Genomic DNA, 27474 nt, shown 5'->3' with positions numbered 1-27474 from the left:
GCAGCTGTGTGACCTTATGGACTGTGTAGGAATGTTATTTCTCATGCATCAGGAAACCCATGTGGACTAGCACGCATGCATCTGCTGCGTTTGCTTATTTTTGCAGGTCAGGCACTTTAAATGAAGACACGGCAATTTATAAGAAATGAGTCATTTCTTGTTTATTTATTTATTTTTCACGTTAAAGGTGAGTAAAGTCAAACGTTCGTTTTAAAGAATCAAAGACAAAGAAGCTCCACAGGAAAACGTGTTATAGCTGCACTTGGCCACAAATCCAAAACTTTGCAAAATCACAAGAAAAGTGTAAAAAACTTTTGTCAACTCTGTTACTTGCTAGATATTTTGACTGTGAAACAAAATGATCTAAACTAAAATAAACAATGTGAAAAAAAATTATATATATATATATATATATTTTTTTTTTAATTATTTTTTTTTTTCAGTTAAACTGAGGTAAAGTAGGCTCAAACTCCCTATTCAGCCCACCTTTTTATTGGTCTTTTACAAGATTTTCTAATTGTTTAAAACTCTTTTTGGACCGTTTTTTCCAAATGCAAATCAAATTCATGCCGCCGTTTGCAAAGAAATATGTAATCATGTTACATTTTAAGGCTCAGAAACAAAAATTTTTGGGCAATTTTTTTTATTAATTTGTTCCAATACGGTAACATATTTAAACATCCCATAGTGCTTAGATTTAGTAGTATCTTCATTTCTCATTTATTTCTGTTCATTTCAGGCCTTAAAAGGGGACAAGAATTTTTCTCTAGTAAGTGGATCATCCATCAGGGGGTAAAACAGATTCTGACTATTCAGAATGATGAGTTTTTAAATTATATTAGTGACGTTACCCAACAAATGTGTAAACTTTTACAAATTTAACGTCTTTTTTTGTGACTCTGCTACGTTTTGTGTCGTGCATCAAGGCAGTTATTCCACATTCTGGAGGGAGACTGTAATAAAAAAAGACACAAAACCAATGCACAGTATGCTTTTAGTTACAGTTTTCTAAAGTCACTCCTTTTCATCCACTGGTCTGCAAACAAATAGAAACAAATAATAAAACCAATAAAACAAATAAACTGTCATAAGCATGAGTACATTTCTTCATGTTATGATTTGTATCAAAAGATATATTTAAAATGGGTTATTAAACTGAAATATAAGGCACGTGAGCGACAGAGCTTGGGTTGTTAGACTCACAAGAGGTCTGTGTTTAAAGCTTCAGTCACCGCAGCTCATTTTATTTTACAAAAGTACAGTTTTCACGGCTAATGTCACGTGCACAGTCACACTCCGCATGCACACACTCATTCCTTATCAAGTACTCACACTTACAGGACATCACGCAGGAGAAGCGTAGACGTGAGTCCTGATATGTACAGTCTATGAACCCTATGGCTGTGAGAACACACACGCACATGCACACGCACACACACGCACACACACACACACACACACACACACACACACACACGCACTTTTATTTATGTGGTTTATGTTGTCTCGGGGGTTTCGGGGGGTTTACTGGGTGAAGCGGGGAAACTCCAGAGGCTGGAGCAACCGTGGGAGCAGGAGCTGATCTAAACCTGAATGCCATCAACAACCCGGGAACTGAGCCTTCGTCTTCATCAGCCTCATTTTTCTCTGCCAGTATTGTCATTATCAGACTAGTCTTTCCTGATGTTTGCTGAGGCACACAGCCTAAGGAGAACAGGACCTTTTCTGCTGGTAGGAGGGGGGGGGGGTCTAATCCCAGTGTCATCTGCAGCCCAGCAGGACTGGTTTGTGAATTTCTTTGTTTGGACATGCTTGTCTGAGTTTGTTTGAACATGTTAATGAGAGGAAGTTCCTGAACTGCTGTGGATGTCGTAGCCGTGGGATTATTTTACAGCTCTGTGTCTGCTGTCTTGGCAGTGGAGTGGCCGTTGGTGGGGGGAGGCGTTTGGGTCTTGGCTGGTTCAGGGGACTCTCCGTTAATGTTAGGCTTCTCCTGGGTTTCAGGTGGGGGGTTGAGGGGGGCCACGGACACTAGGGTGTTTCCCTGATTCTCCTGGTCCACTGGAAGGCCCTCCTCCGGCTGTAAACACAGCAGAAATCAGTCAATAAATAAATACAACAGTACAGGTGAAACTCAAAAAAATTTGAATCTGGTACTAAAGTTAATTTATTTCAGTAATTAGACTAGAAAGGTGAAACAAAAATATGAGAGACTCATTGCAACGCCAGCTATTCCAGCCTTTATTTATTATAATTGTGATGATTGTGGCTTACGACTTGATGAAAACCCAACATTCAAAACATCAGACAACTAGAAAATTGTGAAAAGCTCATATTCTAAACTCAAAGTGTCACACTCGAATCAGCTAATTAATCCAGAACACCTGCAAATGGCTCCTGAGCCTTTAGATAGGCTCTCAGTCTACACTGACTTAATGCATTGAATGAACCTTTGCATGATATTCTCATTTTTCCAGTTTCACCTGTTAAATACATGTCACCGCTGAAATTGTAATTTTTCATGAAATGGAATTCAGAAAACTGCCGTCTTTTTCTCTGTGCAACAATTGTGCTTTTTCAAGTAAAACACATACGGTGTGCTGGTGTTTAATATACTTTCTGACTAAAATGGCGTACACCTTTTAGAGACTTTTCTAATGTTGTTCCTGGTCTTTACTGCATATTTTAGGGACGTGAATTTATAGACAGAAGTAAAAATATTTCACCACAGTGTACAGCATTAAAAAACACCATATTTGCTACACACTAAGGTGGAAGGCTCATGGTTTGGGCATCTTTATGTTGTACATCTTCAAGGAGTCAGGCATCAGACCATAGAGAAAAAAATCACATAGGGTTTCTTTCGAAAACCCATTAGACTTTAGACAAACATGTCTCAGGAAATGGTCTGTCAGACTAAAAGGTGTCAGGAAAAACTTTGTCAGAAAAAGGGTCTCAGGAAAAAAAATGTCTGAAAGAAGTTTTTTCTCTTATGTATTTTTGTCTGACAGACTTTTCCCCGAGATGTTTTAGTCTGAAATACTCTTTCCTGAGACCTTTTTCTCTATCATACTTTTTCCTTAGGCCATGGTTTCTAGCAGACTTTTTCTTGAGAACTTTTAGTCTGACATCATTTTTCCTGAGACCTTTTTTTCCTGACAGACATGTTCCTGAGACATTTTGTTAATAATAATAATAATAATAATAATAATAATAATAATAATAATAATAAAAAAATTAAGGAACTCAGGAGCTCTTTTAGCGGACGAATGTTAATGCCCCGTTATTCCACTAAACGTTTTAGAAACACTATAATTCCTGCTGCAGTGCGTTTTTACGACAAGCATTTTGCACGATCTTACATTGGATGTTTTATCATGGTTGTGGTTTATAGTAGAGTCCAGTGAATGTGAGTTTTTGTTTTGTCTGTTTGTTGTTGTTTTTACATTTCCATGGCAACTCAATCCCCCTCTTGGGGATTAATAAAGCCAACCTTAATCTTAGAATATTTTCCCTTAGACCTTTGTTTCTAAAAGACTTTTTCCTGATACCTTTTCCTCTGACAGACTTTGTTCTGACATGTTTTACTCTCATGCTTTATATCTATCACAAGGCTCAGAGGTTTAGCAGTCCTGACCCGGTTATGAGACGTAATTATCTCTGAGTAATCAGGTGAGGGTGTTGCTTCTTCGTTTCTGTTGTGCAGATTTCCCTCACTCATCAGAAACCGACTGCTGACCGTTCACCGACACAGAGCCTTTCATAGAGCCAGATCCTCTTGAGCTACACCTTCCAGTGCTGCAGTAACACCATCCTAAGAGGTTTTATAAGATTTATGTGATTTTGCTCACCCAGATACCTCAATAGTTTCATCACAATGTTTTCTCAACATGACAAAAATTAGCCATGAGACAGATAAATGATCCTCCCAAAAGCTGCTAATTTATAACAGCTGAAAATGAAAACAACCATGGAGTCATGTTGACCCAGAGACCAGGCCTCAATCTGACAGAAAACTGTGGTGGGACCTTCAGAGATGCTGAGCAGAGACCAACACCCCCCATGAAAGGAAACAGCATTGTACAGATGAGGTTGCACTAGTGCAGGGGTGTCAAACTCAGTTTTGCTCAGGGGCCACATTGAGGAAAATCTAGTCCCAAATGGGCCAGACCAGCAAAATTAAAGTATGTATAAATTCAATTCAATTCAATTCAATTCAAGTTTATTTATATAGCGCCAAATCACGACAAGAGTCGTCTCAAGGCACTTCACATAATAAACATTCCAATTCAGGTCAGTTCATTAAGCCAGTCAGAAATAATGTTTCCTATATAAGGAACCCAGCAAATTGCATCAAGTGACTGACTAGTGTCAGTGACTTTACAGCAATCCTCATACTAAGCAAGCATAAAGCGACAGTGGAGAGGAAAACTCCCTTTTAACAGGAAGAAACCTCCAGAGAATCCCGGCTCAGTATAAGCAGCCATCCTCCACGACTCACTGGGGATGGAGAAGACAGAGCAGAAATTAAAAACTTCTTCAGATTGTTTTCTTTGTTTTAACACAATCAACATAAAACAAAGCTGGAACCTGAGGACAGTGTATCCAAAATAGTTTAAGCACAATGTCACTATTAATACTAAAACACCTGAAGTGTATTTGAAAATGTGAAACACAAAACCAAAAACCCAGACTATTCCTCAGTAATTCAAATAACTGACTCACCGATCACATGGCTATATCAGTTTCATGCATGTCTTTGACTCCTGATACCTGACATCTTTTAGCTGTCACCGGTAGTTCAACTGAAAAATGAAAGCTTATTTTCAGACTTCACATTGTAAAGTCTGAAAATAAGGTTTACGCAATCATCTCGCAGGCCGGATTTAAACTGTGTGCGGGCCTGATCCGGCCCGCGGGCTGCATTTTTGACACCCCTGCACTAGTGTCTGATTGCGAAACCCACATTTAACAATGCACATATGGGTCCACTCACGTTTGCAGTTCTACCTACACACCCTCATGTATGGTCTCCATCCAGTGACGTCGTGAGACTTGCAGAGAAACAGCCGCGTTTGGCAACTAGATGAAACGGTGAGCTTTGCAAATGCATAAAGCAGCAGAGAGCAGGGCGTGGGTCTCTGGATTAGGCCAACTCTCTCTTGCTCTGCTCGTTCTCTGTGAAGGCCAGCCAGCAGCATTCCCTAATTAAATCACTGGCAGGCCTTTCTTTGCGAGTGGAAAAGATGCTGGTCTGATTTCAGATATTCGAAAGAACACACTTTACCAATGCAATCCGTCGTGATAGGGAAACCACGAAAGGGCTAACTGGAGAACAGATGTGGACGCAGAGAACTTTGTTTGTCGAAGATGACAAGTCACGGTTTTCATGGAATGAGGGGAAACTTTCTCATGGACAGGTGAGGCAATGGTCGACAGCAGAAAGGGTAAAAAAAAAAACACTTCTTTGGCTGTTGCTCACCAGCTTTGGCTCTTTTGGGCCCGGTCTCTGTTGGCATTTGAAGTAGCCCACAATGATCCCAACGGCAGCAAGAAGACCAGAAACCAGAATTCCCACAAATACAGATGAGCTTGATGACGGGTTCTCAACCTTTGACACACCAAGCTGCAAGAAAGTTTAAGGTATAAGAAAGTTAAATCTTACCATTCTGAATCATACACGGGTACTGTCATGATAAATAGGTTGTGATAATCATGGCTGTCACTGATACATCCTATAAAGAAAGACTGCATGTGTCTCGTGGCGTTGGCCATCAGAAAGAATGTCTCCTTAAGAAAACAAATGAAAACAAAACATTCAAGTAGAGTTTTCCCGTCTCACTTTGTTTCGTCGCGTTGGCTCGGATAGCCGTGGCTCAACAGGCTCCTTAAGGAAACCTGCAGCTCTTCATCAAGCTTGAGTGCGAGAAGGCTGAAGCTACAAGGCCAGGACAACCTGTTATAAGCTCACTGCTAACAGCACAGAATCTAGTTGGACCTAGAAACCAGCGAGGAGGTTTAGATGATGTAACTTTTTCAAACCTTGCAAAGAACTGATCATCATGGCAGAGATACCTCCTGAAGATAGTTCAGGTTGGGTTCAATAGAAAGGTGAGCTAAAGGCTAATGTAGACGATGAAAACATCAGACTAGACCTCTTTGGTTGATAGTTTATAAACCTTGTTGCACCACAACCTCGTATCAGTTGTTCTGGCAAAGGAAATTCTGACAGGGCGAGGTACACGCTAACCAGGAGGTGCTAGCTAGCTCGGCTGAGATTTTCTGCTGCAAACAACAGGGTTCCAAAAACTGTTCAAACTTCGTAATCTATAATATTAAAGGCATCACTTGTAAGTCGCTTTGGACAAAAGCGTCTGCTAAATTCATAAACATTTAGCTTTTTCTTCATCACAAGCCCCTGCAGATCTAATAGCTTACAAACACTTATTGAAATAGCTATTTGAGTAGGTTTAATGCATGCTCACTCCAAAAGTAGACACAAAGGTATAGTTGTTTTAAAAAAAATCTGAATTAACTTAAAAATAGTTTCATAGTCATGACATCAAATTTTGGACCTTCTTACCTTCTTCAGGTTTTCACTCTTGAGTGCTTGAGCCAGAGTCCCGGGCGCCGCTGTAGATGTTTAAAGAGACACCGGTACTCAACGTTAGTCTGCAGATTTGACTTTGAAACAACACACTAAACTGCGAATGAGAAGTTTTACTTTAAGATTGTCATTAATACTCACAATCGTTGCTGGCCACAAACACGTTGTTGCCTTCTTGGAAAATATTAAGATGGCAGTGTTCAGAGCTGCACCACTTTGCAGGATTCTCTTGAAGAATTTTTTTTGTTTCTTCCTGTAAGGAAGAGATCATATAGAAAAAATAAATGCACTTGGTCCTTCATAGTACCAGTGATACTGGATCATTTATGGATGCTTGGAATCTTAATTTGCAGTCCAAACCTGAAACGCCTGGAAAGATTTTAATTATAAATAGTCATTAAAAGTGGAAACACAGAAAAAAAGAAAAGTACTTAAAACATGTAAACAAAATTAAGTGTGAAAAAATGGTGAAAACTGTTTAAAAAAGCAAATAAATAAATGAACAAGTGAAAATGTTTAAAAGGCATGAAGTCAAAAACATTCAGTGTGTTGAAAAAAGTGAATTATGACAAAGAATAAGGTAAAAGAAAAGTTTTTAAAGTTTCCTAATGTAAAAAGTACAAAAACGGTATATTTAAAAGTCTTGAAAATTAAAAAGAAAGTAAAACATGATCAAATTGATGTGTTAAAAATACTTCTGTCTCCATTAAAAGAGGGGCATAGTGTGTCAGTGAGTCCCAGTCTCATTTTCAACCTATTTCTATAAAATCTGTTATATCACAATTTGTGAGAATAACTTCAAAGAAACAATTTTGACAAAATTAATAATTACAATAAAAACAAAGGCTTTCCTTTATGCAAAGAGCTCTCCTCGTTTTCCCACTCAGCTCTTTAGGCAACCCAAGGACCTAATGCAGCTGAAAAACTTGCTGACTGACCACACCTTCATTTCTCATCTTATCCCTGAGTTATGACATCATCTCTTTGCGCATCAGTTCCCTTGACTGTGATGGGATCCAGACAGCTCACTAACCCCAGAAGACCACACTGAACAAATCCCAGATCCTCACTTAGGAGGGAGTGGGCCCACAGCTGCGCTCCACTCACATCTCTATTTTCCTTGTGTGATCATGAGTTGGACTGGATTTAAATGCACGTATTTTGCCCACATTATTTGAAGGGATGTGCATGATGGGAACGCACAATTCAGACCTTTGTTGTCGTGGTATTTTGTTTTGGTTTTTGACTCCTCCTGGTTTCTCCTTTAGATGACTTGCAGCTCTATTTGACCCATTGTGCTAACAATGAGCCCAATTCGAACATAACATGTTTGTGCAGATTATTTCATGAACAGTTACGTGAAAAGTCAAATTCACCCTTTTTGTGCATCAAAAGATGATGGACAAATGAACATCTTGTCTTCTGTGGATGTTAAAATGGGGCCAGTTTTAGAGGAAGCAAGTCAATGTATTAAAATGATCTGTAGCATGAAAAGTGTGCAAAGAAAACCACAGATGTTTGTCTTGAGAAACCCCAGAGTACACGAGGAAACATTAGCTCCTCTCTTTGGACGTGTCACACCAGGAACTCAAGATTTACAACGTCTAAGGAATGTCAGAGAAAAGATCTGCCTTTGTCTGGCTCACATCACGCTCTTTACTGCTTCTGCATCTACTTCCTTCAGGTTGATTCTGTAACTTCCATTGGGCACAAGGTGAGGGGGTCGTGGAAAGCGGAAAGAAACAAGTCATCAGAAGGGAGACTGGACTCGACGTCTCTAATTCACCGCAGTCCTAAATGCTGAAGGTTGCACGCCAACAGTTGCAGCTGTTGGTCGCCGGATATGGCCTGTGGTTGGCAGGGAGCACCAGGATTTAAAGAAGGTGTAAAACGGCCGAAAGCTCATACTCACGCATTTGTCTGAGTTTTTTACTTCAACCTTGACGTGGCTCTTCTCTGGGATGTCCTTCTTCTCAACACAACTCACGCTCGGCTGAAAGAAAACGAGATCAGCTCAAGCTTTAAACGTGATGATCTCAGCACGCTGAGAGGTTCGGATGTACTTTCCACAGATATCTTCAGCGTCTATTTTCTGGCGAGTTCACCATGAGCGCCATTCTGAAACACTCTTACCACAACAGGGGTTAACTCTTTCACGTCTGCAACTGCAGGGGCAGTGGTTCCAGGAGCCTCTTCCAGTGTTTTGACTCGAATGTTTGTAATGGTCATGGAAATCTTTGGGACATCAGACGGAGCAACAGAGTTTCCGCTATCTGCAGGGACCTGAGTGACATCTGCTGCTGGAGATCCAGTAGCTGCAGGACCATCTGTTCCTGCTCCTGGGAACACAATACGAGGGCACTTTGTCACTTATGGAACAGAACCCTCAATCACACAAAACCAGTACATAAAATCTTTAAAGGTTTTGACGGTGACTTGATCCGCATGGAGTTTTATGGAGTCTCCTACCCATGGGATTGGAGGTAGTTGGTACATCTGGTTGATCTACAACTGCAGGATCATCTTCACTCATCACCCCACCTTCAAGAAAAGGAAAATAAGTCAAACAAACACAGAGAGACGTTTACACATGGTCTTGTTTTTCCTTTATTGAATGCTAGGGATGGGTACCGAATTCAGTACTTTTTAAGGTACCGACCGAATTCCACAGTACCAACCGAGCACCGATTCACGTCATTTCAAACGGTGCCTCGTTTCGGTACCCGTCTTTCTTAACGAGAACTTGCCTAGACAGCTGCGCATGCGCAAGAGCGTTACGTCGTCAGTCGCTGCGAGCCAGTTGTAAACAGAGCAGCATGGTAGAAAGAACGCACGCTAAAGCTTGGGTCCACTTCACTAAATGTGATGGGTAACTGGGTGATGATGAAACCAGCGACAATGATCTAAGTGAGACATCCTCATCTTAATCTGCTCCGGTAGGTAAATAAAATGTTTAAGATAACGTTAGCTTGATATGTTAGCTTCCGTTTCGCTAATGTTGCATTCGCTTTCTCCTCGGAACCCCGAATTTCCGACTAGAAGAACGTGAACGCGCTCTAAAGTTTGGCTTCTCTTTACTAAATGCGACGGGTGATTGGGTGAAGATGAAACCAGCGACAACGATTTAAGTGTGAGGCATCATCGAAGGATCTTTCATGGCGGTTAAAACGAAGAGTCGGAGTACCTGGCCCGGAGGGTTACCGGGGTCCCACCCTGGAGCCAGGCCTGGGGTTGGGGCCCGTGAGCGAGCGCCTGGTGGCCGGGCTTTCGCCCATGGGGCCCGGCTGGGCCCAGCCCGAACCGGATACATGGGCTCGTCCAACTGTGGACCCACCACCCGCAGGAGGAACATGAAGGGTCCGGTGCAATGCGAGTCGGGTGGCAGACCAAGGCGGGAGCCTTGGCGGTCCAATCCCCGGACAAGAAAACTAGTTTTTGGGACATGGAACGTCACCTCGCTGGCGGGGAAGGAGCCGGAGCTTGTGGCAGAGGTTGAGCGGTACCGGCTAGATGTAGTCGGACTCACCTCGACACATTGCATTGGCTCTGGAACCCGAGACCTGGAGAGGGGTTGGACACTCTACTTTGCTGGAGTTGCTCCGGGTGAGAGGCGGAGGGCTGGGGTTGGCTTTTTGTTAGCCCCGAGACTCTCTGCCTGTGTGTTGGGGTTTACCCCGGGGGACAAGAGGGTAGCTTCCTTGCGCCTTCGGGTCGGGGAACGGGTCCTGACTGTTGTTTGTGCTTATGGGCCAAATATCAGTTCAGAGTACCCACCCTTTTTGGAGTCCCTGGGACGAGTGCTAGATAGTGCTCCATCAGGGGACTCCATTGTCCTGCTGGGGGACTTCAATGCTCACGTGGGCAATGACAGCTTGACCTGGAGGGGTGTGATTGGGAGGAACGGCCCACCTAATCTGAACTCGAGCGGTGTTTTGTTATTGGACTTCTGTGCAAGCCGCAGTTTGGCCATAACGAACACCATGTTCGAACATAAGGATGCCCACCGGTACACTTGGTACCAGGGCAGCCTAGGTCGCAGGTCGATGATAGATTTTGTAGTCGTATCATCTGACCTGCGGCCGTATGTTTTGGACACCCGAGTGAAGAGAGGGGCGGAGCTGTCAACTGATCACCACCTGGTGGTGAGTTGGATCAGATGGCAAGGGAACATGCCGCGTAGACCTGGCAGACCCAAACGCATAGTGAGGGTCTGCTGGGAACGCCTGGCAGAAGAACCTGTCAAGACGGTCTTCAACTCCCACCTCCGGCAGAGCTTTGACCACGTCCCGAGAGCAGTGGGGGACATTGAGTCCGAGTGGGCCTTGTTCCACTCTGCGATTGTCGAGGCGGATGTTGCTAGCTGTGGTCGTAAGGTGGCCGGTGCCAGTCGTGGTGGCAACCCCCGTACCCGCTGGTGGACACCAGAGGTTCGGGGAGCCGTCAGGCTGAAGAAGGAGGCCTACAGGGCGTGGCTGGTCTGTGGGTCTCCGGAGGCAGCAGACAGGTACCGGATAGCCAAGCGGGGTGCAGCAGTGGCAGTTGCCGAGGCAAAATCTCGGGCGTGGGAGGAGTTTGGTGAGGCCATGGAGAAAGACTATCGATCGGCTCCAAAGAGGTTCTGGCAAACTGTCCGGCGCCTCAGGAGAGGAAGGCAGCAACTCGCTCACACTGTTTACAGTGGGGATGGGGAGCTGCTGACGTCAACTGAGGCTATAGTCGGACGGTGGAAGGAATACTTTGAGGAGCTCCTCAATCCCACCAATGCGCATTCCGAGGAGGAACCAGAGCTGGGAGGCCTGGGGATGAACTGTCCGATCTCGGGGGCAGAAGTTGCTGAGGTAGTCAAACAACTACACAGCGGCGGAGCCCCGGGGGCGGATGAGGTTTGTCCTGGGTATCTCAAGGCTATGGATGTTGTAGGGCTGTCATGGTTGACACGTCTCTACAACATTGCGTGGTCATCGGGGGCAGTTCCTAGGGAGTGGCAGACCGGGGTGGTGGTCCCCATCTTTAAGAAGGGTGACCTGAGGGTGTGTTCCAACTATAGGGGGATCACACTCCTCAGCCTCCCTGGAAAGGTCTACGCCAAGGTACTGGAGAGGAGGGTCCGATCGATAGTTGAATCTCAGATAGAGGAGGAGCAAGGTGGTTTTCGTCCTGGCCGTGGAACTGTGGACCAGCTCTATACCCTTGCAAGGGTGATGGAGGGGGCATGGGAGTTTGCCCATCCAATCCACATGTGCTTTGTGGATTTGGAGAAGGCTCATGACCGTGTCCCCAGGGGCACCCTGTGGGGGACGCTCCAGGAGTATGGGGTGGGTGGCTTTCTGTTAAGGGCCATTCAGTCCCTTTACCAGAGGAGCGTGAGTTTGGTCCGCATAGCCGGTAGTAAGTCGGACCTGTTCCCAGTGAGGGTTGGACTCCGCCAGGGCTGCCCTTTGTCACCGGTTCTGTTCATCACTTTTATGGACAGAATTTCTAGACGCAGCCGTGGTGTGGAGTGTGTCGAGTTTGGTGGCAGGAGAATCTCGTCTCTGCTTTTTGCGGATGATGTGGTCCTCCTAGCTTCATCCAGCTCTGACCTTCAGCTCTTGCTGGGTAGGTTCGCGGCCGAATGTGAAGCGGCTGGGATGAGGATCAGCACCTCCAAATCTGAGACCATGGTTCTCGACCGGAAAAGGGTGGCTTGCCACCTCCGGGTCGGGGGAGAGGTCCTACCTCAAGTGGAGGAGTTTAAGTATCTCGGGGTCTTGTTCACGAGTGAGGGTAGGAGGGATCGGGAGATCGACAGGCGGATTGGTTCGGCTTCTGCAGTGATGCGGACGCTGAGCCGATCTGTCGTGGGGAAGAGGGAGCTGAGCCAGAAAGCCAGGCTCTCGATTTACCGGTCGATCTACGTCCCAATCCTCACCTATGGTCATGAGCTTTGGGTAATGACCGAAAGAACGAGATCGCGGATACAAGCGGCCGAAATGAGTTTCCTCCGTAGGGTGGCCGGGCTCAGCCTTAGAGATAGGGTGAGGAGCTCGGACATTCGGGAGGGACTCGGAGTAGAACCGCTGCTCCTCCGGATCGAAAGGAGCCAGTTGAGGTGGTTTGGGCATCTGGTCAGGATGCCTCCTGGACGCCTCCCCGGGGAGGTGTTTCGGGCATGTCCTGCCGGCAGAAGGCCCCCGGGTCGACCCAGGACACGTTGGAGAGGTTACATCTCCAATCTGGTCCGGGAACGCCTTGGGGTCCTGCCGGAGGAGCTGGTGGACAAGGCCGGGGAGAGGACGGCCTGGAGCTCCCTAATTGGGATGCTGCCCCTGCGACCCAGACCCGGATAAGCGGAGGAAGACGAAGACGAAGACGAAGACGAAGACGAAGGCATCATCGCTTTAATCTGCTCCAGCAGTTAAATAAACTGTTTAAGATAACTTTAGCTTGATATGTTAGCTTCCATGGCCACCGTTGTTATCAGCTAATGGTGCGTTCGCTTTCTCCTCGGAAATTCTAACTTCCCAGTAGGAAAAATCAAATGAAAAAAGACGGCAAAAGGAATGAAGATACACAGTAAATTTAATTCATAGTAAAGATGTTTGCTTCAGTTTAATTATCAGCTTATAAAACTACAAGGACGATGTTAAAATACAAACAGTTGAATGTTATTTATCGTGATATTTATCAAATACTGTTATATATTGAGAAAAATATATATTTAATTATAAAAGAGAATTAAAATAATAAACACTCAAAAGTATCGAAAATTGGTACCTTTAAGTACCGGTATGAATTCCTAGGTCCCGGGAATTAGTACCGAATCGATTCAATTGTCAAAGGTACCCATCCCTATTGAATGCCCTATATGTTAGTCAAGTACTCACTGCACTAGTGGTCCAAATGTCCAGAAGGAGGAGGCATGATAATCAGCCTGTATTCATGATTTTAGCTTCATATTGTGCTGTGTGCCACACATAATCACCTGCTCTGGTTACACCCACGTTACTCGTTCAGAGTCCACATCAACTAAAGTACATCCTGTCTTTCTGAGACTAGGATCTTCAGATGTTTGCTTGTGGTTGTTTCCTTCATTTGGATCCAATTTCAGAACCACATTTAACACAGAATGCTGCTGAGACGCAAACCGAATCAGGCCAAACCCAAAATGGATTCAGTTTTTTTTACAATTGGTCTTCTGTTCATGACACATCTCGTATGAGTATTCTTTCTTGACGGTATTGTATTTTTCCTGTTTTATGCCTTGAAGTACCAGCAGTAAGATCATGCAGTTTGGAACAAGTGTACTTGCTTTAGTTCAGACAAATCTGAAGGGTGCAGCCTGAAAAACCCACAGATGAGACCATTCGCACCGCACCTGGTGCTCCACAAAGGTGAGACCTTACTTACATTTGCACTTTCAGGATCATCATCAAATCCCAGCGTTGTTATAATACTGAGCTCACTCCCAGTGAGGTGTTTGTGAGAATGAGGTCAGGGTTTGAACAGCTTGTCCTGATGATTCAAACCCAACCCCTTCTGTTCTCAAGCTCACGTGATAATTAGTAGCTCCATGTTGTCCTGTGCACATCAGTGATCTAGTCCTGCTCCCCCCACATCCATATTCCAGAAGGGTTTTGTCAGATAATTTTGGCCAAACAGTTTCAAAAATATCCCTCACATGTGACTCAGTCACCCGCTCAGCTGTTGATCTAGTAGAAACGTGAACGCGTTTAACCTGCCTGTTTGGGTAAAGGGTCGTCAGAGTGGTTTTACTGCAGCCACACTCTGTTTAACAAACCCAGGCAGCATGAACATCAGGAATCATGCACCGTTCTATCTAAACAATCTCCTTCATCATAAAGCAAAGCAAAAAAAAAAAAAAGTTAAAAAAGTGCTTGCACTGGTGCCATCCTGTGAGCAAATAGTTCACAGTCTCATGAGGATGACTTAGATACACAAACAAAATCTTCTTTACCCTCTGAAAACGAATCCATCCCTGTGGATTGTCCTGTAAACGGCACAGTTCTCCTTCAACACTGACATCAGTCGGCTGAACACGATGGAAACAGTAGTCCTGGTGTTTTACTACACTGTAAGAGTGCCCAACAGATTGTGGGTTGAGCTGCTTTGTTTAAGTGAGTGTTCTTTTTTTAAATTTTTAATGGATATAATTTGTTGAAGGTATTTACAGCTCTTCTCAGTCTGGTTTATGTGTGTTTTTATCAGTAATCTCTGGAAATATTCATCAAAATGTTGTTGAAATGGAATAAAATGATGTCCAGTTGTTGAAAAATATTGACGGCTTCATAACATGTAAATGTGGGTCTAAAGTACAAAGACCTCAGGTCTAGCGTCCTTGTGAGACGCCATATTAGACGCCATGTTCCTTCTGGCCGGCTCGGGGTCCGGCACCTGTTGATGACGTCACGCTAAACGACTGGCCGGACGTGCAACTTACGGAAGTTACGCTTCAACGTTCACGTGAGTCGTGGAGGATTGCTGCTTATACTGAGCCAGGATTCTCTGGAGGTTTCTTCCTGTTAAAAGGGAGTTTTCCTCTCCACTGTCACTTTATGCTTGCTTGGTATGAGGATTGCTGTATAGTCACTGATACTAGTCAGTGACTTGAGGCAATATGCTGGGTTCCTTATATAGGAAACATTATTTCTGATTGGCTTAATGAACTGACCTGAATTGGAATGTTTATTATGTGAAGTGCCTTGAGACGACTCTTGTCGTGATTTGGCGCTATATAAATAAACTTGAATTGAATTGAATTGAACATTCAAAAACATTTAGGCAGCAAGAACAAATTTATTAACGAAACTGCTAAACTCTTTCCAGAACATATGGGAAAGAACAGAGTCAAAAAAGGGATGCAATATATTTTGGCCGAGAGGTGTTGCCGTAGTATGATGACATCATCGGCAGGTGCAGGACCCTAAACTACAGCACCAGATGGAATCAGCCGAAGAATCGTCAAAATCTGGGGAGTCACACCCATGCTGCACGCTTTCTGCTCTACAGGTGACAACAAACGTTTTTGAAAGTAGCGACAGTCACAGCGATATGGTGTAAAACTACCCTGAAACGTATGTACTGGCCCCTGGCACCAGGAAACCACACACTACCACTTTAACTGGTTTAACACGTTAGACTTTTGTAATTATTCGTCGTCGTCGTCGTCTTCCTCCGCTTATCCGGGTCCGGGTCGCGGGGGCAGCATCCCAATTAGGGAGCTCCAGGCCGTCCTCTCCCCGGCCTTGTCCACCAGCTCCTCCGGCAGGACCCCAAGGCGTTCCCGGACCAGATTGGAGATGTAACCTCTCCAGCGTGTCCTGGGTCGACCCGGGGGCCTTCTGCCGGCAGGACATGCCCGAAAAACCTCCCCGGGGAGGCGTCCAGGAGGCATCCTGACCAGATGCCCAAACCACCTCAACTGGCTCCTTTCGATCCGGAGGAGCAGCGGTTCTACTCCGAGTCCCTCCCGAATGTCCGAGCTCCTCACCCTATCTCTAAGGCTGAGCCCGGCCACCCTACGGAGGAAACTCATTTCGGCCGCTTGTATCCGCGTTCTCGTTCTTTCGGTCATTACCCAAAGCTCATGACCATAGGTGAGGATTGGGACGTAGATCGACCGGTAAATCGAGAGCCTGGCTTTCTGGCTCAGCTCCCTCTTCCCCACGACAGATCGGCTCAGCGTCCGCATCACTGCAGACGCCGAACCAATCCGCCTGTCGATCTCCCGATCCCTCCTACCCTCACTCGTGAACAAGACCCCGAGATACTTAAACTCCTCCACTTGAGGTAGGACCTCTCCCCCGACCCGGAGGTGGCAAGCCACCCTTTTCCGGTCGAGAACCATGGTCTCAGATTTGGAGGTTGTAATTATTCCATAGCAAAATACTCACATGTTGCTATTTTACTAATGGATGGTGATAGAAAGTCACAAACCTAGTCACTGGCGCAGTAAAGTAAAGTGTGTTACTACGTAGTACTGGTCTACTGCTCAGACTTTTGACTCCATACTTGACTTCAAACAGCTCTCAGTGGTTTTACTGCTCTAATTTTCTTTTGGCTACTGTTTTTATGTCTTTACCTTGCACTGCGCTGTGCTCTCATTTACTTCTGGAGAACTATCTTCACGTGCAACTGGTGAGCCAGTTGCTGCAAAAAGTAAGGAAGGAATTATTTACGACGTTTGCACAGAAACACGCTTTAAACACGCTTTCCTTCAGCCATTTCTCTCCTGAATCTGTAGATTATTTTACCACCCTTTTATTATAGTTTTTAATACCGATTCAGTATGCTTATGGATATGTGTGTGTGTGTGTGTGTGTGTGGGTATGTATATATGTATATATGTGTGTGTGTAAATGAACATGTGTGTGGATATACATGTTCTTATGTGTTTTTAGGTATTTTTATTCTCATTTTTTGTGGTTGTTGTATGTTTTAGAGAGCGAACATCTACCGAAGACAAATTCCTTGTAAATGTAATTTTACTTGGCCAATAAATCTGAAATCTGAAATCTGAATCTAAAATAGTGGATGTGGTTCAATCTGGCTGTTCTTATCTGGATCTTAATTGGATTAAACTGGATTATAGCTGACTGGACATTAATTCAATAAAACTTTCATTTTGTTGAAGATTAGCAGAACACAAAAATATAAAAACAAATTCCCGTTCACATCGGCAAAGTCCTCATGCTTTAGATTATAATCATCATCATCATCATCATCATCATCAGAACTGAGTGGAATCTGGTCTCTCTCTCTCCTTCTCACACACACACACACACACACACACACACACACACGCGCACACGCACACGCAAATGCACACACACACACACACACACACACACACACACACACACACACACACACACTCAAACGCACACGCACACACACACACGCACACACACACACACACGCACACACACACACACACACACACTCAAACGCAAACGCACACACACACGCACACACACTCAAACGCACACGCACACGCACACACACACGCACACGCACACACACACACACACACACACACACACACACACACACACACACACACACTCAAACGCAAACGCACACACACACGCACACACACACACACGCACACGCACGCACACACACGCACGCACGCACGCACACACACACGCACGCACGCACGCACACACACACACACACACACATGCAAACGCAAACGCAAACGCACACACACACACACACACACACACACACACACACACGCACGCACACGCACACGCACACGCACACACACTCACACACACGCACACACACTCAAACGCACACACACACACACAGACACCTCTTTTCTTCCCTTTTTCGACGTTACCAGCAGCTGCAGTAACACTGTGAACATGTGAGAATAAAAGAGGAGGTTGTAAACTCAGATTGTTGATCTCCACCATCCATCTGTCATCACTTTCTGCACCGAGGTGTAACTACCATCGTTACTGCCGCCCGTCTGTGGGGATTTGTGCTGGGGGTGCGGCCGGAAACGTCTGCATGCATAAACACTGTCACACCTGATTAGCTCTGCAGGAGCAGAGAAAAGCAGTTCTTTATTTCTAAATTATGGTATTTGAGGATGAGGCCTGCTTCCTCCCAGGAGAGACTGAGGAGGAGGCCCGAAGCGGGAGGGTGGGATGGGGGTGGGGAGGGGGGGGTGGGGGGGGGGTGGGGGGTTGACGAAAGGTGCAGCTGCAGTAAGTCTCTTTTGGGATCTGTTTTCCTCCCAGTTTGTGAGCTGGACTGTGAACTCATAACGGAGGAAAGCCTCAGCCCTAAATCTCTGGATTAGGATTTGACCTCCGCCCAGACTGCAGGGACAGCACCTTGGATGCCATCACCCGCCACCACCCTCATTCCATTTCCACCCAGCTGCTTTTCCAGAGGTCCGCATCTCCTGTCACAACTCTCACTTCTCCTCCTCTCTGTCCAGAGTCCAGAGAGCGGCGGCGTTCCTATTCTCTAACAGAAAACACACCCAAGAGTAGCATCGGTTTAAATCCACTTGACGGCTTTTTTAACCGCAGTGATAATCCTGAAAAGAAATTCCAGGTTCTCAAACATGAGAACTATTTATTATGTTTCTGCTCATACGGGTGGCGAAGGTTGACTTTGAGCTGCCCTGTCCACACCCCTGCTGTTTTCTAACAAAACACAAGAGTTTTCAAGGGACAAATGAAAAAAGGAGTAGCAACAACATTGGAATGGTATCCATACACATCCAGACAGGATGTGACCTCTTTAACCTGTAGAGACAAACACGCTGGGGCCGACAGATAACACACACCAGCGGGGGGTCAGATTACCGCACGGCCGCTGTCTCTGGGAGGCAGCAGCACACAGAGCCACTTCTGGTAGTTTTCTGAACGCTGGTGTCGTCCACAACGTGCACGTCTCAGGTTTGCTCATTAAAACAGCTTCGGCTAAAGAGTGAAATTCAAACTGTTTCTTTGTGGATTAAAAGCTGGGAGCAGCAGCTGCCTTTTGAAGCTGCTAACTGCTTTCCTGTCCATGTCGGAGTGAACATCAACAGATGTGCATGGACTCGTTCCAGCTGCTGATAGAAGAACCTCTGTGGGCGACGAGGTTACACAAAGACTCCAAAGCCTGTGGCCCTGAACCGAGAGGCTCACGTGCAACACCGCCTCCATGAACGACAAAAAGGTCTTGTGTTTTTAATTAGGATGTATAAAGTATGCCTTTAACAACGGATAATTTACCACACATCAATTACCAGGAGCCAGGCAGTCAAAAGGCCTCATTAGCTGCTTTTATTTCCTCAGTAAACAGAACAAGGTAGGAGAACACCCGGCTGGTCATCCAACAAAGACTACGTGATTTATATCAGGTCTCGGTTTGGCAAAACGTCATAACAAACACGTCGTAAAGAGAGAATCACAGAGATGCGGTTTGAGTTTGAACCTCAGTGGAAAAGTGGAAATGAGTCGGGATTAAAACTCACATCAGGTCAGAAGATTAACATAAAGGTGACTCGAAGATTCCTGAGGTATATCTGTGTCAGCGCACCTGGTAGCGTCAATAATGTCAGGCCTAATAAACAAAGAAGTAGGCACACACACACACACACACACACACACACACACACACACACACACACACCCCGCTGTGTAGTGCAGCGGGGAGTCGAGGGAATGAGGAATGATAAGCTCACCAGAACAGCAGTAACTGGAGGAGAATGCGACGGTGGCACAGGAGTTAAGAGCTCGCCCCGTAATCAGAAGGTTGCAGGTTCGAGCCCCGCTCAGTCTGTCGCTGTCGTTGTGTCCTTGGGCAAGACACTTAACCCAGCTTGCCTGCTGGTGGTGGTCGGAGGGACCGGTGGCGCCTGTGTATTGCAGGCCTCGCCTCTGTCAGAAGTTATGCAGCTGTGGCTACATCGTAGCTCATCCCCACCAGTGTGTGAATGTGTGTGTGAATGGATGAATGACTGATTGTGTTGTAAAGCACCTTGGGGGGCTTCGAGGACTCTAGGAGGCGCTATATCAAATACAGGCCATTTACCATTTCATTAAAACTATTTCACGAGAGAACTGACGCAGCTAAACGATCCACTTCACCTGATGTCCTTCATTAGCCTGTTGCAGACTTGGAAGATCAAAAAGTGTCCCTAAGTTCAGCCCAAAATCAACAAAAAACAACTTAAATCAATCTGCTTCAGGATCAGAGTTCATCCGCCTCAGAGAAGAAGCTGCTCCTTGCTGCCTGGGCTTCCTGTTGTGCTTCTGCAAATGCTCGTGGAAAGCAGAAGCATCTCCTAAACCCCAGTCTTTAACAAGCTGGGTATATTACTGGCTCAGGTAAGGTCAGAGGTCATGTGCAGCTTCAAGTATTTCATCAGCTCCATGGCCTCTCCTCCTACGACGAGGCGAGACCACCAGTGTGAGTTCTCTGAAGTCCCTTTAGTCTTTGCTCCAATAATGATGACGTGACCTTCTCCTCACCAATCAGAAGCTTCTCTACCCGCTTCCTTGCTGTTGGAGATCAAAACAACAACAGCAGTGTCATCTGGGGTGACGGTGGCACAGGAGTCAAGTGCTCGCCTCGCAATCGGAAGGTCGCAGGTTCGACACCCGCTCAGTCTGTCGCTGTCGTTGTGTCCTTGGGCAAGACACTTAACCCACGTTGCCTGCTGGTGGTGGTCGGAGGGACCGGTGGCGCCAGTGCTCGGCAGCCTCGCCTCTGTCAGTGCGCCCCAGGGCAGCTGTGGCTACATTGTAGCTCATCCCCACCAGTGTGTGAATGTGTGTGTGAATGGGTGAATGACTGATTGTGTTGTAAAGCACCTTGGGGGGTTCCAGGACTCTAGAAGGCGCTATATCAAATACAGGCCATTTACCATTTACCATCTGCAAACACGACAAACGGTTCACTCCTTTTTGAAAGTGACAGGCTAGCAAGCACACATCCACTCTAGCTGTCGTGGTGAGTGTGCTAATGAGGTAACAGGACACACTCTAATGCCAGCTGGTGTTTTTTTTTCAGACACCTTCAATCATTTTTGACCGTGATCTCACATGAAGAGACCGCTGAAGTAAAAGGCCTTCTGACAGCGCTCAGGCTCCCGGGGTGATTACTTTCCAGGCTCACGTGGGTTCCGAGCCATTTAGGCCCAGATGGACACACGCCCTTGCCTGACACAAGACCACTCTCTGCCAAGGCTTACCTAAAGGACCCACACCCTCCAGTAGATGACGTGAATCAAACTCCAACATCACAGCTTAAGGCAGAAAGAACGCTGGTCCACAGCTGAGGACCATGAGAAAGAGAGTGGCATTAGTCAGCCTGTATTAGAGTTGGCAGCTTCAAGTCACTAAATCCGAGGAGCGAACGTTACACCATGCGTGTGCAGGCAGGGCCAAAAATGACCAGTCCTTCTTCTTCTGTATTAAATCCATCCCAAGTCTTTTGTTGTTGTGCAGAGTTCCCAGTTTTCCAGGCTTCCCGGGTGGTTTAGTGAAAAGACGACTAAACTTCTTATTTTCTTGAAAACCGTTTGCGGAGCTTTCTCAAATCAAATATAAAAAACGGGTGGTGACAAACAGCTTTTTTTGAGCTTCGTTTATACGAGCTATTTTATTGCTCAGTTCTCTTTAATTGTCCTGATCTGGAGGCAAGATGGTTTTCCCGAAGGTGTGGATCCTGAGAATCTGATTAGGTTTAAGCCTAGTCCACACGTAGCCGGGTTTTTTTAAAACGAATATCCGCCCCTCCAAAAACTTGCATCCATACCACCTCGTGTAAAAACAAAACTCTGTCCACACGTACCCGGATAAATACGTTGTTAAAGAGCAAGTCACCCCCAAATCACTTTTTTTTTCCTGATAAACTATATAAAGGAGTGTCTAATCATGCTGCAGACACGTGTAGTCAATAATTTGGCAGTTCAGTGCATCTTGGTTAAAATTCAAATATTCTGCCTAAAACTGTCAGTGTTGCGCCGTCGTCAGGGAAAAATTCTGCACTGTATTTGAATTTAAGTCTGCCACCGCTATTGGCTAAGAGGTATGCTATGATGTCATCTGGTACATTATGATGTCATAATGCCATTGTGAGCCTGTGTGTGTGTATTTGTTAGCGGCTCCACCCTCTCGGTCTGCCAAGCAACAGCATTTGTTGCATTTTTCAAACATGAAGTGGGAGTGAAGTAAGTTTCTTGTAGGGGGTGACTTGCTCTTTAAGGACATGCCAGACCTGTAGGCGGCAGTACTTCCCCCGTTCTTAACCTCGTCCTTCGTCTGTGGTCTTCCGCAAGGAGCAGTAATTCCGCTTGCAAAAACAAACAAGCAAAAAGCGCTTGGACAATTGATAAAGCGAGCGCAGCTCTGAGGGCATCCATGCTGTCGGCTAGTGTAAACACAGGTCGCACACGTGATGTCAGCAGTTTTTGTCGCGGAAAGTGACGTTGCGGACCTTAAAACTCCGGTTTTGTCTGTCCACACGCAGACACCCAAAACGGAGAAAACGCAGATCTTCACTTTGGCCGGAGTTTTTAAAAACATCCGTTTTCGTGTGAAAAAACACCGTTTTTGTGTGGATGACAGGCCAAAACGTAGAAAAATATCTACGTTTTGGCAGATCCCCGGCTACGTGTGGACAGGGCCTTAGAGATGATCCTCACTTCTCAGAGCAAAATTAGCTCAAAGCATTTTGACCTAGGACGACCAAGACCCTGCTGACCATCAGGAGGACAGTGGCAGTTTCATCATACACTAGATTGCGCGACTGAAAACCTCATGGTTTAAAAGTTTGGGACTTTTCAGTTGCAACTGAGAAAGCAGCAAAAGTTATTCCAGAAAATCAAAAAGATATTTGACCTTTTTGATCAACTCTTGAAATAAGATGTATTGCGGAGAACAAGTGTGAGGCAAAGGTTAGTCTGAGCTCTGGGGGCTTTGCAGTCGTGCACATGACAGCGAACACATGCCCGAACCTTCCAACCGAGTGAAAATCTTTCTTTTATTCTAGTCTTCTCAAACAGCAGATGTCACAGCGTTTTGGGCTCTGCCTCAGGCCCTGACATCGCAACAGGAGGAGTCGTGAATGACGAGCTGAATTAAGCGAGGCAAGATGTTTTCCCCCCTCGCCAGAGCAGATGTAAAGCTCGGGGTTTTCCCCTCAAATCTGGAGAGGAGACCAGCTCACAACATTTTCTAGGAAGTGCAGAATGACATCACCCAGCTTTGCAAAGCATGGCCATTTCACTGCTGCATATTTGCACGCCTGCATAACTTCTGACTGGCAGCCATGGGAAGTGGGAATATCAACCAAAGATGTTTGCAGGATGATCGAGCCACATGTGTTTGAGCAAAGGTTCTCTCCACGCTACTCAGCTCAAACGTTTCAACAAAATGCTTGCAAACCACTAGATGTCTGCAAAAATACTTAATATTTCTTTCTGTTACTAATGCTTCTTAATTGCCCAACTCATCGTGTGTCTAATAAGCAGATTGGCTCATTGCTAATCATTAGAACTGACCACAAAGGCCACTTAACATGGTCACCCAAAGTTCCCTGAGGCGTGCGGCGTTAAAGGGGTCAATGCTTGATCCTTTGAGTCCTGCAGGTTGTGAGCTGCAGCTGCTGCAGATGAGACATGCTGCAGCACATCCCCCATTGTTGGTAAATGTTTGGAGTTAGGGTTGTGGTCACTGCTGCTGACCTGCTTGTGTTTTTCACACTTTTCAGTCAGAAATATTTACGCTGCAAAAAAGTAAAAACTATAAAAATGATGGGTGTCATTCCCAGAAGTTAATCCGAACTATTCATTTGATCAGCAGCATGTTTTTTTTTGTTTCCAACGATGGTCTTTTCCTCTTGGTAGACACGATCCAGATCTTTACATCATAGCTATTAAATCTATCAAGCATGGCTTAATCCATGACAGCTCCTCTGAGAACAAAGTGTGCAGTTGGGCGAAATCTGCGTCTGTCAGATCAGCCTGACAAAAAAGGCTCCGTCAAGTCACAAAACAACAGTCTATGTCCGCTAGCGACCATTGGCATCATCGGGTCATTATTAAACCGAGTTCAGCACCACAGCAGCATATTCACAACCTACACAATAAATTAAAGACTATCTCTTGTCCAGGTGGTGATGAGGGATAATCAAAACACCGAGATCAGACCCTTATTCCAGGGGCGTGTCCAGGGAGTGGCCTGGGGTGGCACATGCCACCTTTGGAATCTGATTGGCCACCCCAGGTGCCACCACACTAATTTACCTTTAACTAGGCTTTTCATTGTCCACAAAAGGCTTGGAGGTAAAACAAAAAAAAGCACAACAATTGGTGCCACCCATGCACAAAGTTGTGCCTCACCTGGGCCACCCCATTTTAAAAGATCTGGACACGCCGCTGCCGCATTCAGACAAAAATCTGCACCACAGTGACAGATATCTATGCAACAGGGTAGTGTGACTGCAGGACTGTTGCTGGCTGTTGTAAAGAACCGTGGGTGGGTCAGCAGTGATGAGACCACACCCAGGTGACAGTCCTAAAAGCACAAACCCAGATCTATACTCATCACAGACTTTTTGAGCCGCTTCCCTCAGGCAGGAGGTTACGGTCAATCCAAACCAGAACCTCTCGCCATAAGAACAGCTTCTTTCCATCTGCCGTTAGACTTGTGAACAGTTTATAAACACACAACCATGCTCGTCTTCGGTACTTGACATAACGTCACGTTATCGGCCATGTTACCATTACCTGCCTTTTTTATAGCAATGTTTTATGCTTGTTTATTATATTTTATTCTACCTTATTCGACTTTATTCTATTTTTAATTATATTATTCATGTTATATGTAGCACGTTAGCACCGAAGCAAGTTCCTAGTTTGTGAATTGTTTGTTCACTGACAATGGCAATAAACCTTTTCTGATTCTGATTTCTGATTTTGATTCTGATCATGTAGTTCACCATTTTTACCATGATGTTTGTCCAACGTGCATTTTCACCATCTTGGTTTCGTTCTAAAGGAGGGATCTCTCCATTGTAACTACATCTGAACTTTTTCATTTAGTTAAAAAAAACCTTCCAGTGAGAATTTGTCTTTACGCAGCTAGAGCACGCAGCGTAAAAGCTTTAAGACCTAGTGTGTGATAGGTGACGTAGGGCCACATGCCTCGGTTTGGTGGGGAGTACCCAACACTGATTAGATCTTCACGTAAATCTAATAACCATGCTGCTGCTGCTGCAGAGGGATGGTGGTGTGCCTTTTATTGCACAAACTATGCGCATGTTCCATCATCTCATGATCTTTTCCCTTATAAAGTCAAATCGTAGCTACTTCCATCAGCCGGGAATTCTCTGCCTGGTCTTCCCAAAGTCAGTCAAAACATTTACCACCGCTGCTCTCATAGATGGGGCTGATGGCTCTGCAAAAGTCGTTACAATGGCCCAAGCTACAAGCAGCACTACCTCACAAGTGGAGAGGCTGCTGCGCCTTACATCATCCTGCAATTAGCATCAGCCCTCAGACTGCTTTGGAGCAGACTACACACACACACACACACACACACACAAAAGCATGTTTTGGGGAACTGTTCTTTCTCCGCCGTTTCTATAGAGGCTGTGCAGAAACACGACACAGCTAATCTTGTAATTTGGATAACAGCAACATCATATTTCTACATTTGTTGAGGCCATGCTATGGCTTCGTCCGTTTTACACACATTCAAACTGACTTTAGCTCCACCCAGACGTACTACAGGATGTGCAGCAAAACGTTCTTCAACTGAAGCTTTCCACTGCTGATGAGCAGACCCTTTGTTTCTGAAGCCACCCCACAACAGATCCTACGTTTGTACAGCTGGGTGAAAACTTAAAGTAGAAATAAAATTTCCAGCCCAAAATACACTAAATCAAGCTTGTTTCAGTACAACAAAAGCATGTTTGGTGGCCAAAAAGAAATAAAAACTATGAATTTGTTCCTACAAACATAAATCTTGATATGAATAAAACCAAAAGACTAAAACAAAGTTCAGCTGAAGAGTACTTACTGCTAAACAACAGCATGCAGAGCAGCAGGAGTCCAGCCATGCTTCTGCAGAGCCCACTTATTCTCCACGTGGATGCAGCCATCCTCTCTGGTGTGACTCAGCGTAGGCAAACCTTACCGGTGTGTGTGTGTGTGTGTGTGTGTGTGTAGTGAAAAGTTTGGGGAGTTAAGTGGAGCTGGAGGGTCGGGGGATTTGGAAGTTTTCCTGTGAGGTCTGAGTGAGCAGGACAGAGAAGAAGGATCAAGCCTGGCTGTGTTCTGTCTCTTTATACCGACCCGCTCCCTCAGCCTGGCTCTGTTCGGCTCTGTCCACACCCCTTCTCCAGCTGCCTCACATTAAACCATATCCCCCCAAAGCTGTGTGTGTGTGTGTGTGTGTGTGTGTGTGTGTGTGTGTGTGTGTGTGTGTGTGTGTGTGTGTGTGTGTGTGTGTGTGTGTGTGTGTGTGATCACATAAAACAGTCCAAAATATGATACTGAAATGTTTGCACTTAGCTTACACTAAAGTTATAAACAAGCATTTACAAGCAAAGCTAAATATATAAATCTAATTAATGAAACAAAAACTCAAAGGCGGTCATTTTGAAATAAATATTTAGCTAATATACATGCAGACACTCATGAGAAGAAAGCCCACCAAAATAAAGGTGGGCTGAAGAGATCCACTAAACTAAATCTTGATTTGATGTTAAGAGTGGGCGAGTCACCCACAGCCACGGGGGTTTCCTGCACAAACACAAAGGATCAATGGCTGGACTGACACACACAATAATACCATCAAATGGACTCTGACATGCCATTATCATGCTTTTATTTTGGTAGAATACTTTAATTTTATAGCAGTTTCACCTTTTTGTTGAAAATCACCTGTTTTATGTTCAAACTCCGACATCTATATGGTATTTTTAAATTATTGCTACAGTATCTGATGGTTAAAAAAGGTGAATCATTTTGATTTAACCATCTTACAATTTTTCATGACTTTGTTTATTTCAGCTCAACTTCATTTCTACAAAGAAAATGAAAAAGAACGAGCCATAGCAGTAAAACAACACAGGCAGGAATTAGAAAAACTCAAGGCGTTAAAGAACAAACTAAAATGTTTTCCTGATGACATCAGTTACAGATGTTTGTGTGACTTTGACGTAAACTTCTACAGGAGATATAAAATGTGTTTGGGGATTTATTTATTTATTTTTGCTCACAGATGCAGAAGGAGCTCTTCCTCCCTCCAACCAGCTGCAGCTGAGAGTCCGTACAGGCTCAAGGCGTTGCACACCAAACGCCTGGCCGCAGCGTTGGTGTGTCCCTGGACAGAGGACCAGCA

General features: G+C 45.1%; 1 protein-coding gene across 1 annotated transcript; it reads right to left on the bottom strand.

The window, feature by feature from the left end:
• Positions 1–1663: 1663 nt before the first annotated feature.
• Positions 1664–26399, bottom strand: cd34 (CD34 molecule). The gene is made up of 8 exons (XM_015967087.3): positions 26149–26399; positions 9077–9148; positions 8741–8946; positions 8520–8600; positions 6749–6860; positions 6584–6633; positions 5483–5626; positions 1664–2080 (listed from the first exon to the last, which is right to left on the bottom strand). The coding sequence occupies exons 1-8, from the start codon at positions 26228–26230 to the stop codon at positions 1889–1891; spliced, it is 939 nt and encodes a 312-aa protein (XP_015822573.3). The 5' UTR covers positions 26231–26399; the 3' UTR covers positions 1664–1888.
• Positions 26400–27474: the final 1075 nt, after the last annotated feature.

Source organism: Nothobranchius furzeri, chromosome 15 (assembly GCF_043380555.1).
Source record: "Nothobranchius furzeri strain GRZ-AD chromosome 15, NfurGRZ-RIMD1, whole genome shotgun sequence".
Taxonomy (NCBI): Eukaryota; Metazoa; Chordata; class Actinopteri; order Cyprinodontiformes; family Nothobranchiidae; genus Nothobranchius; species Nothobranchius furzeri.
This window is presented reverse-complemented; position numbering and strand designations above follow the sequence as displayed.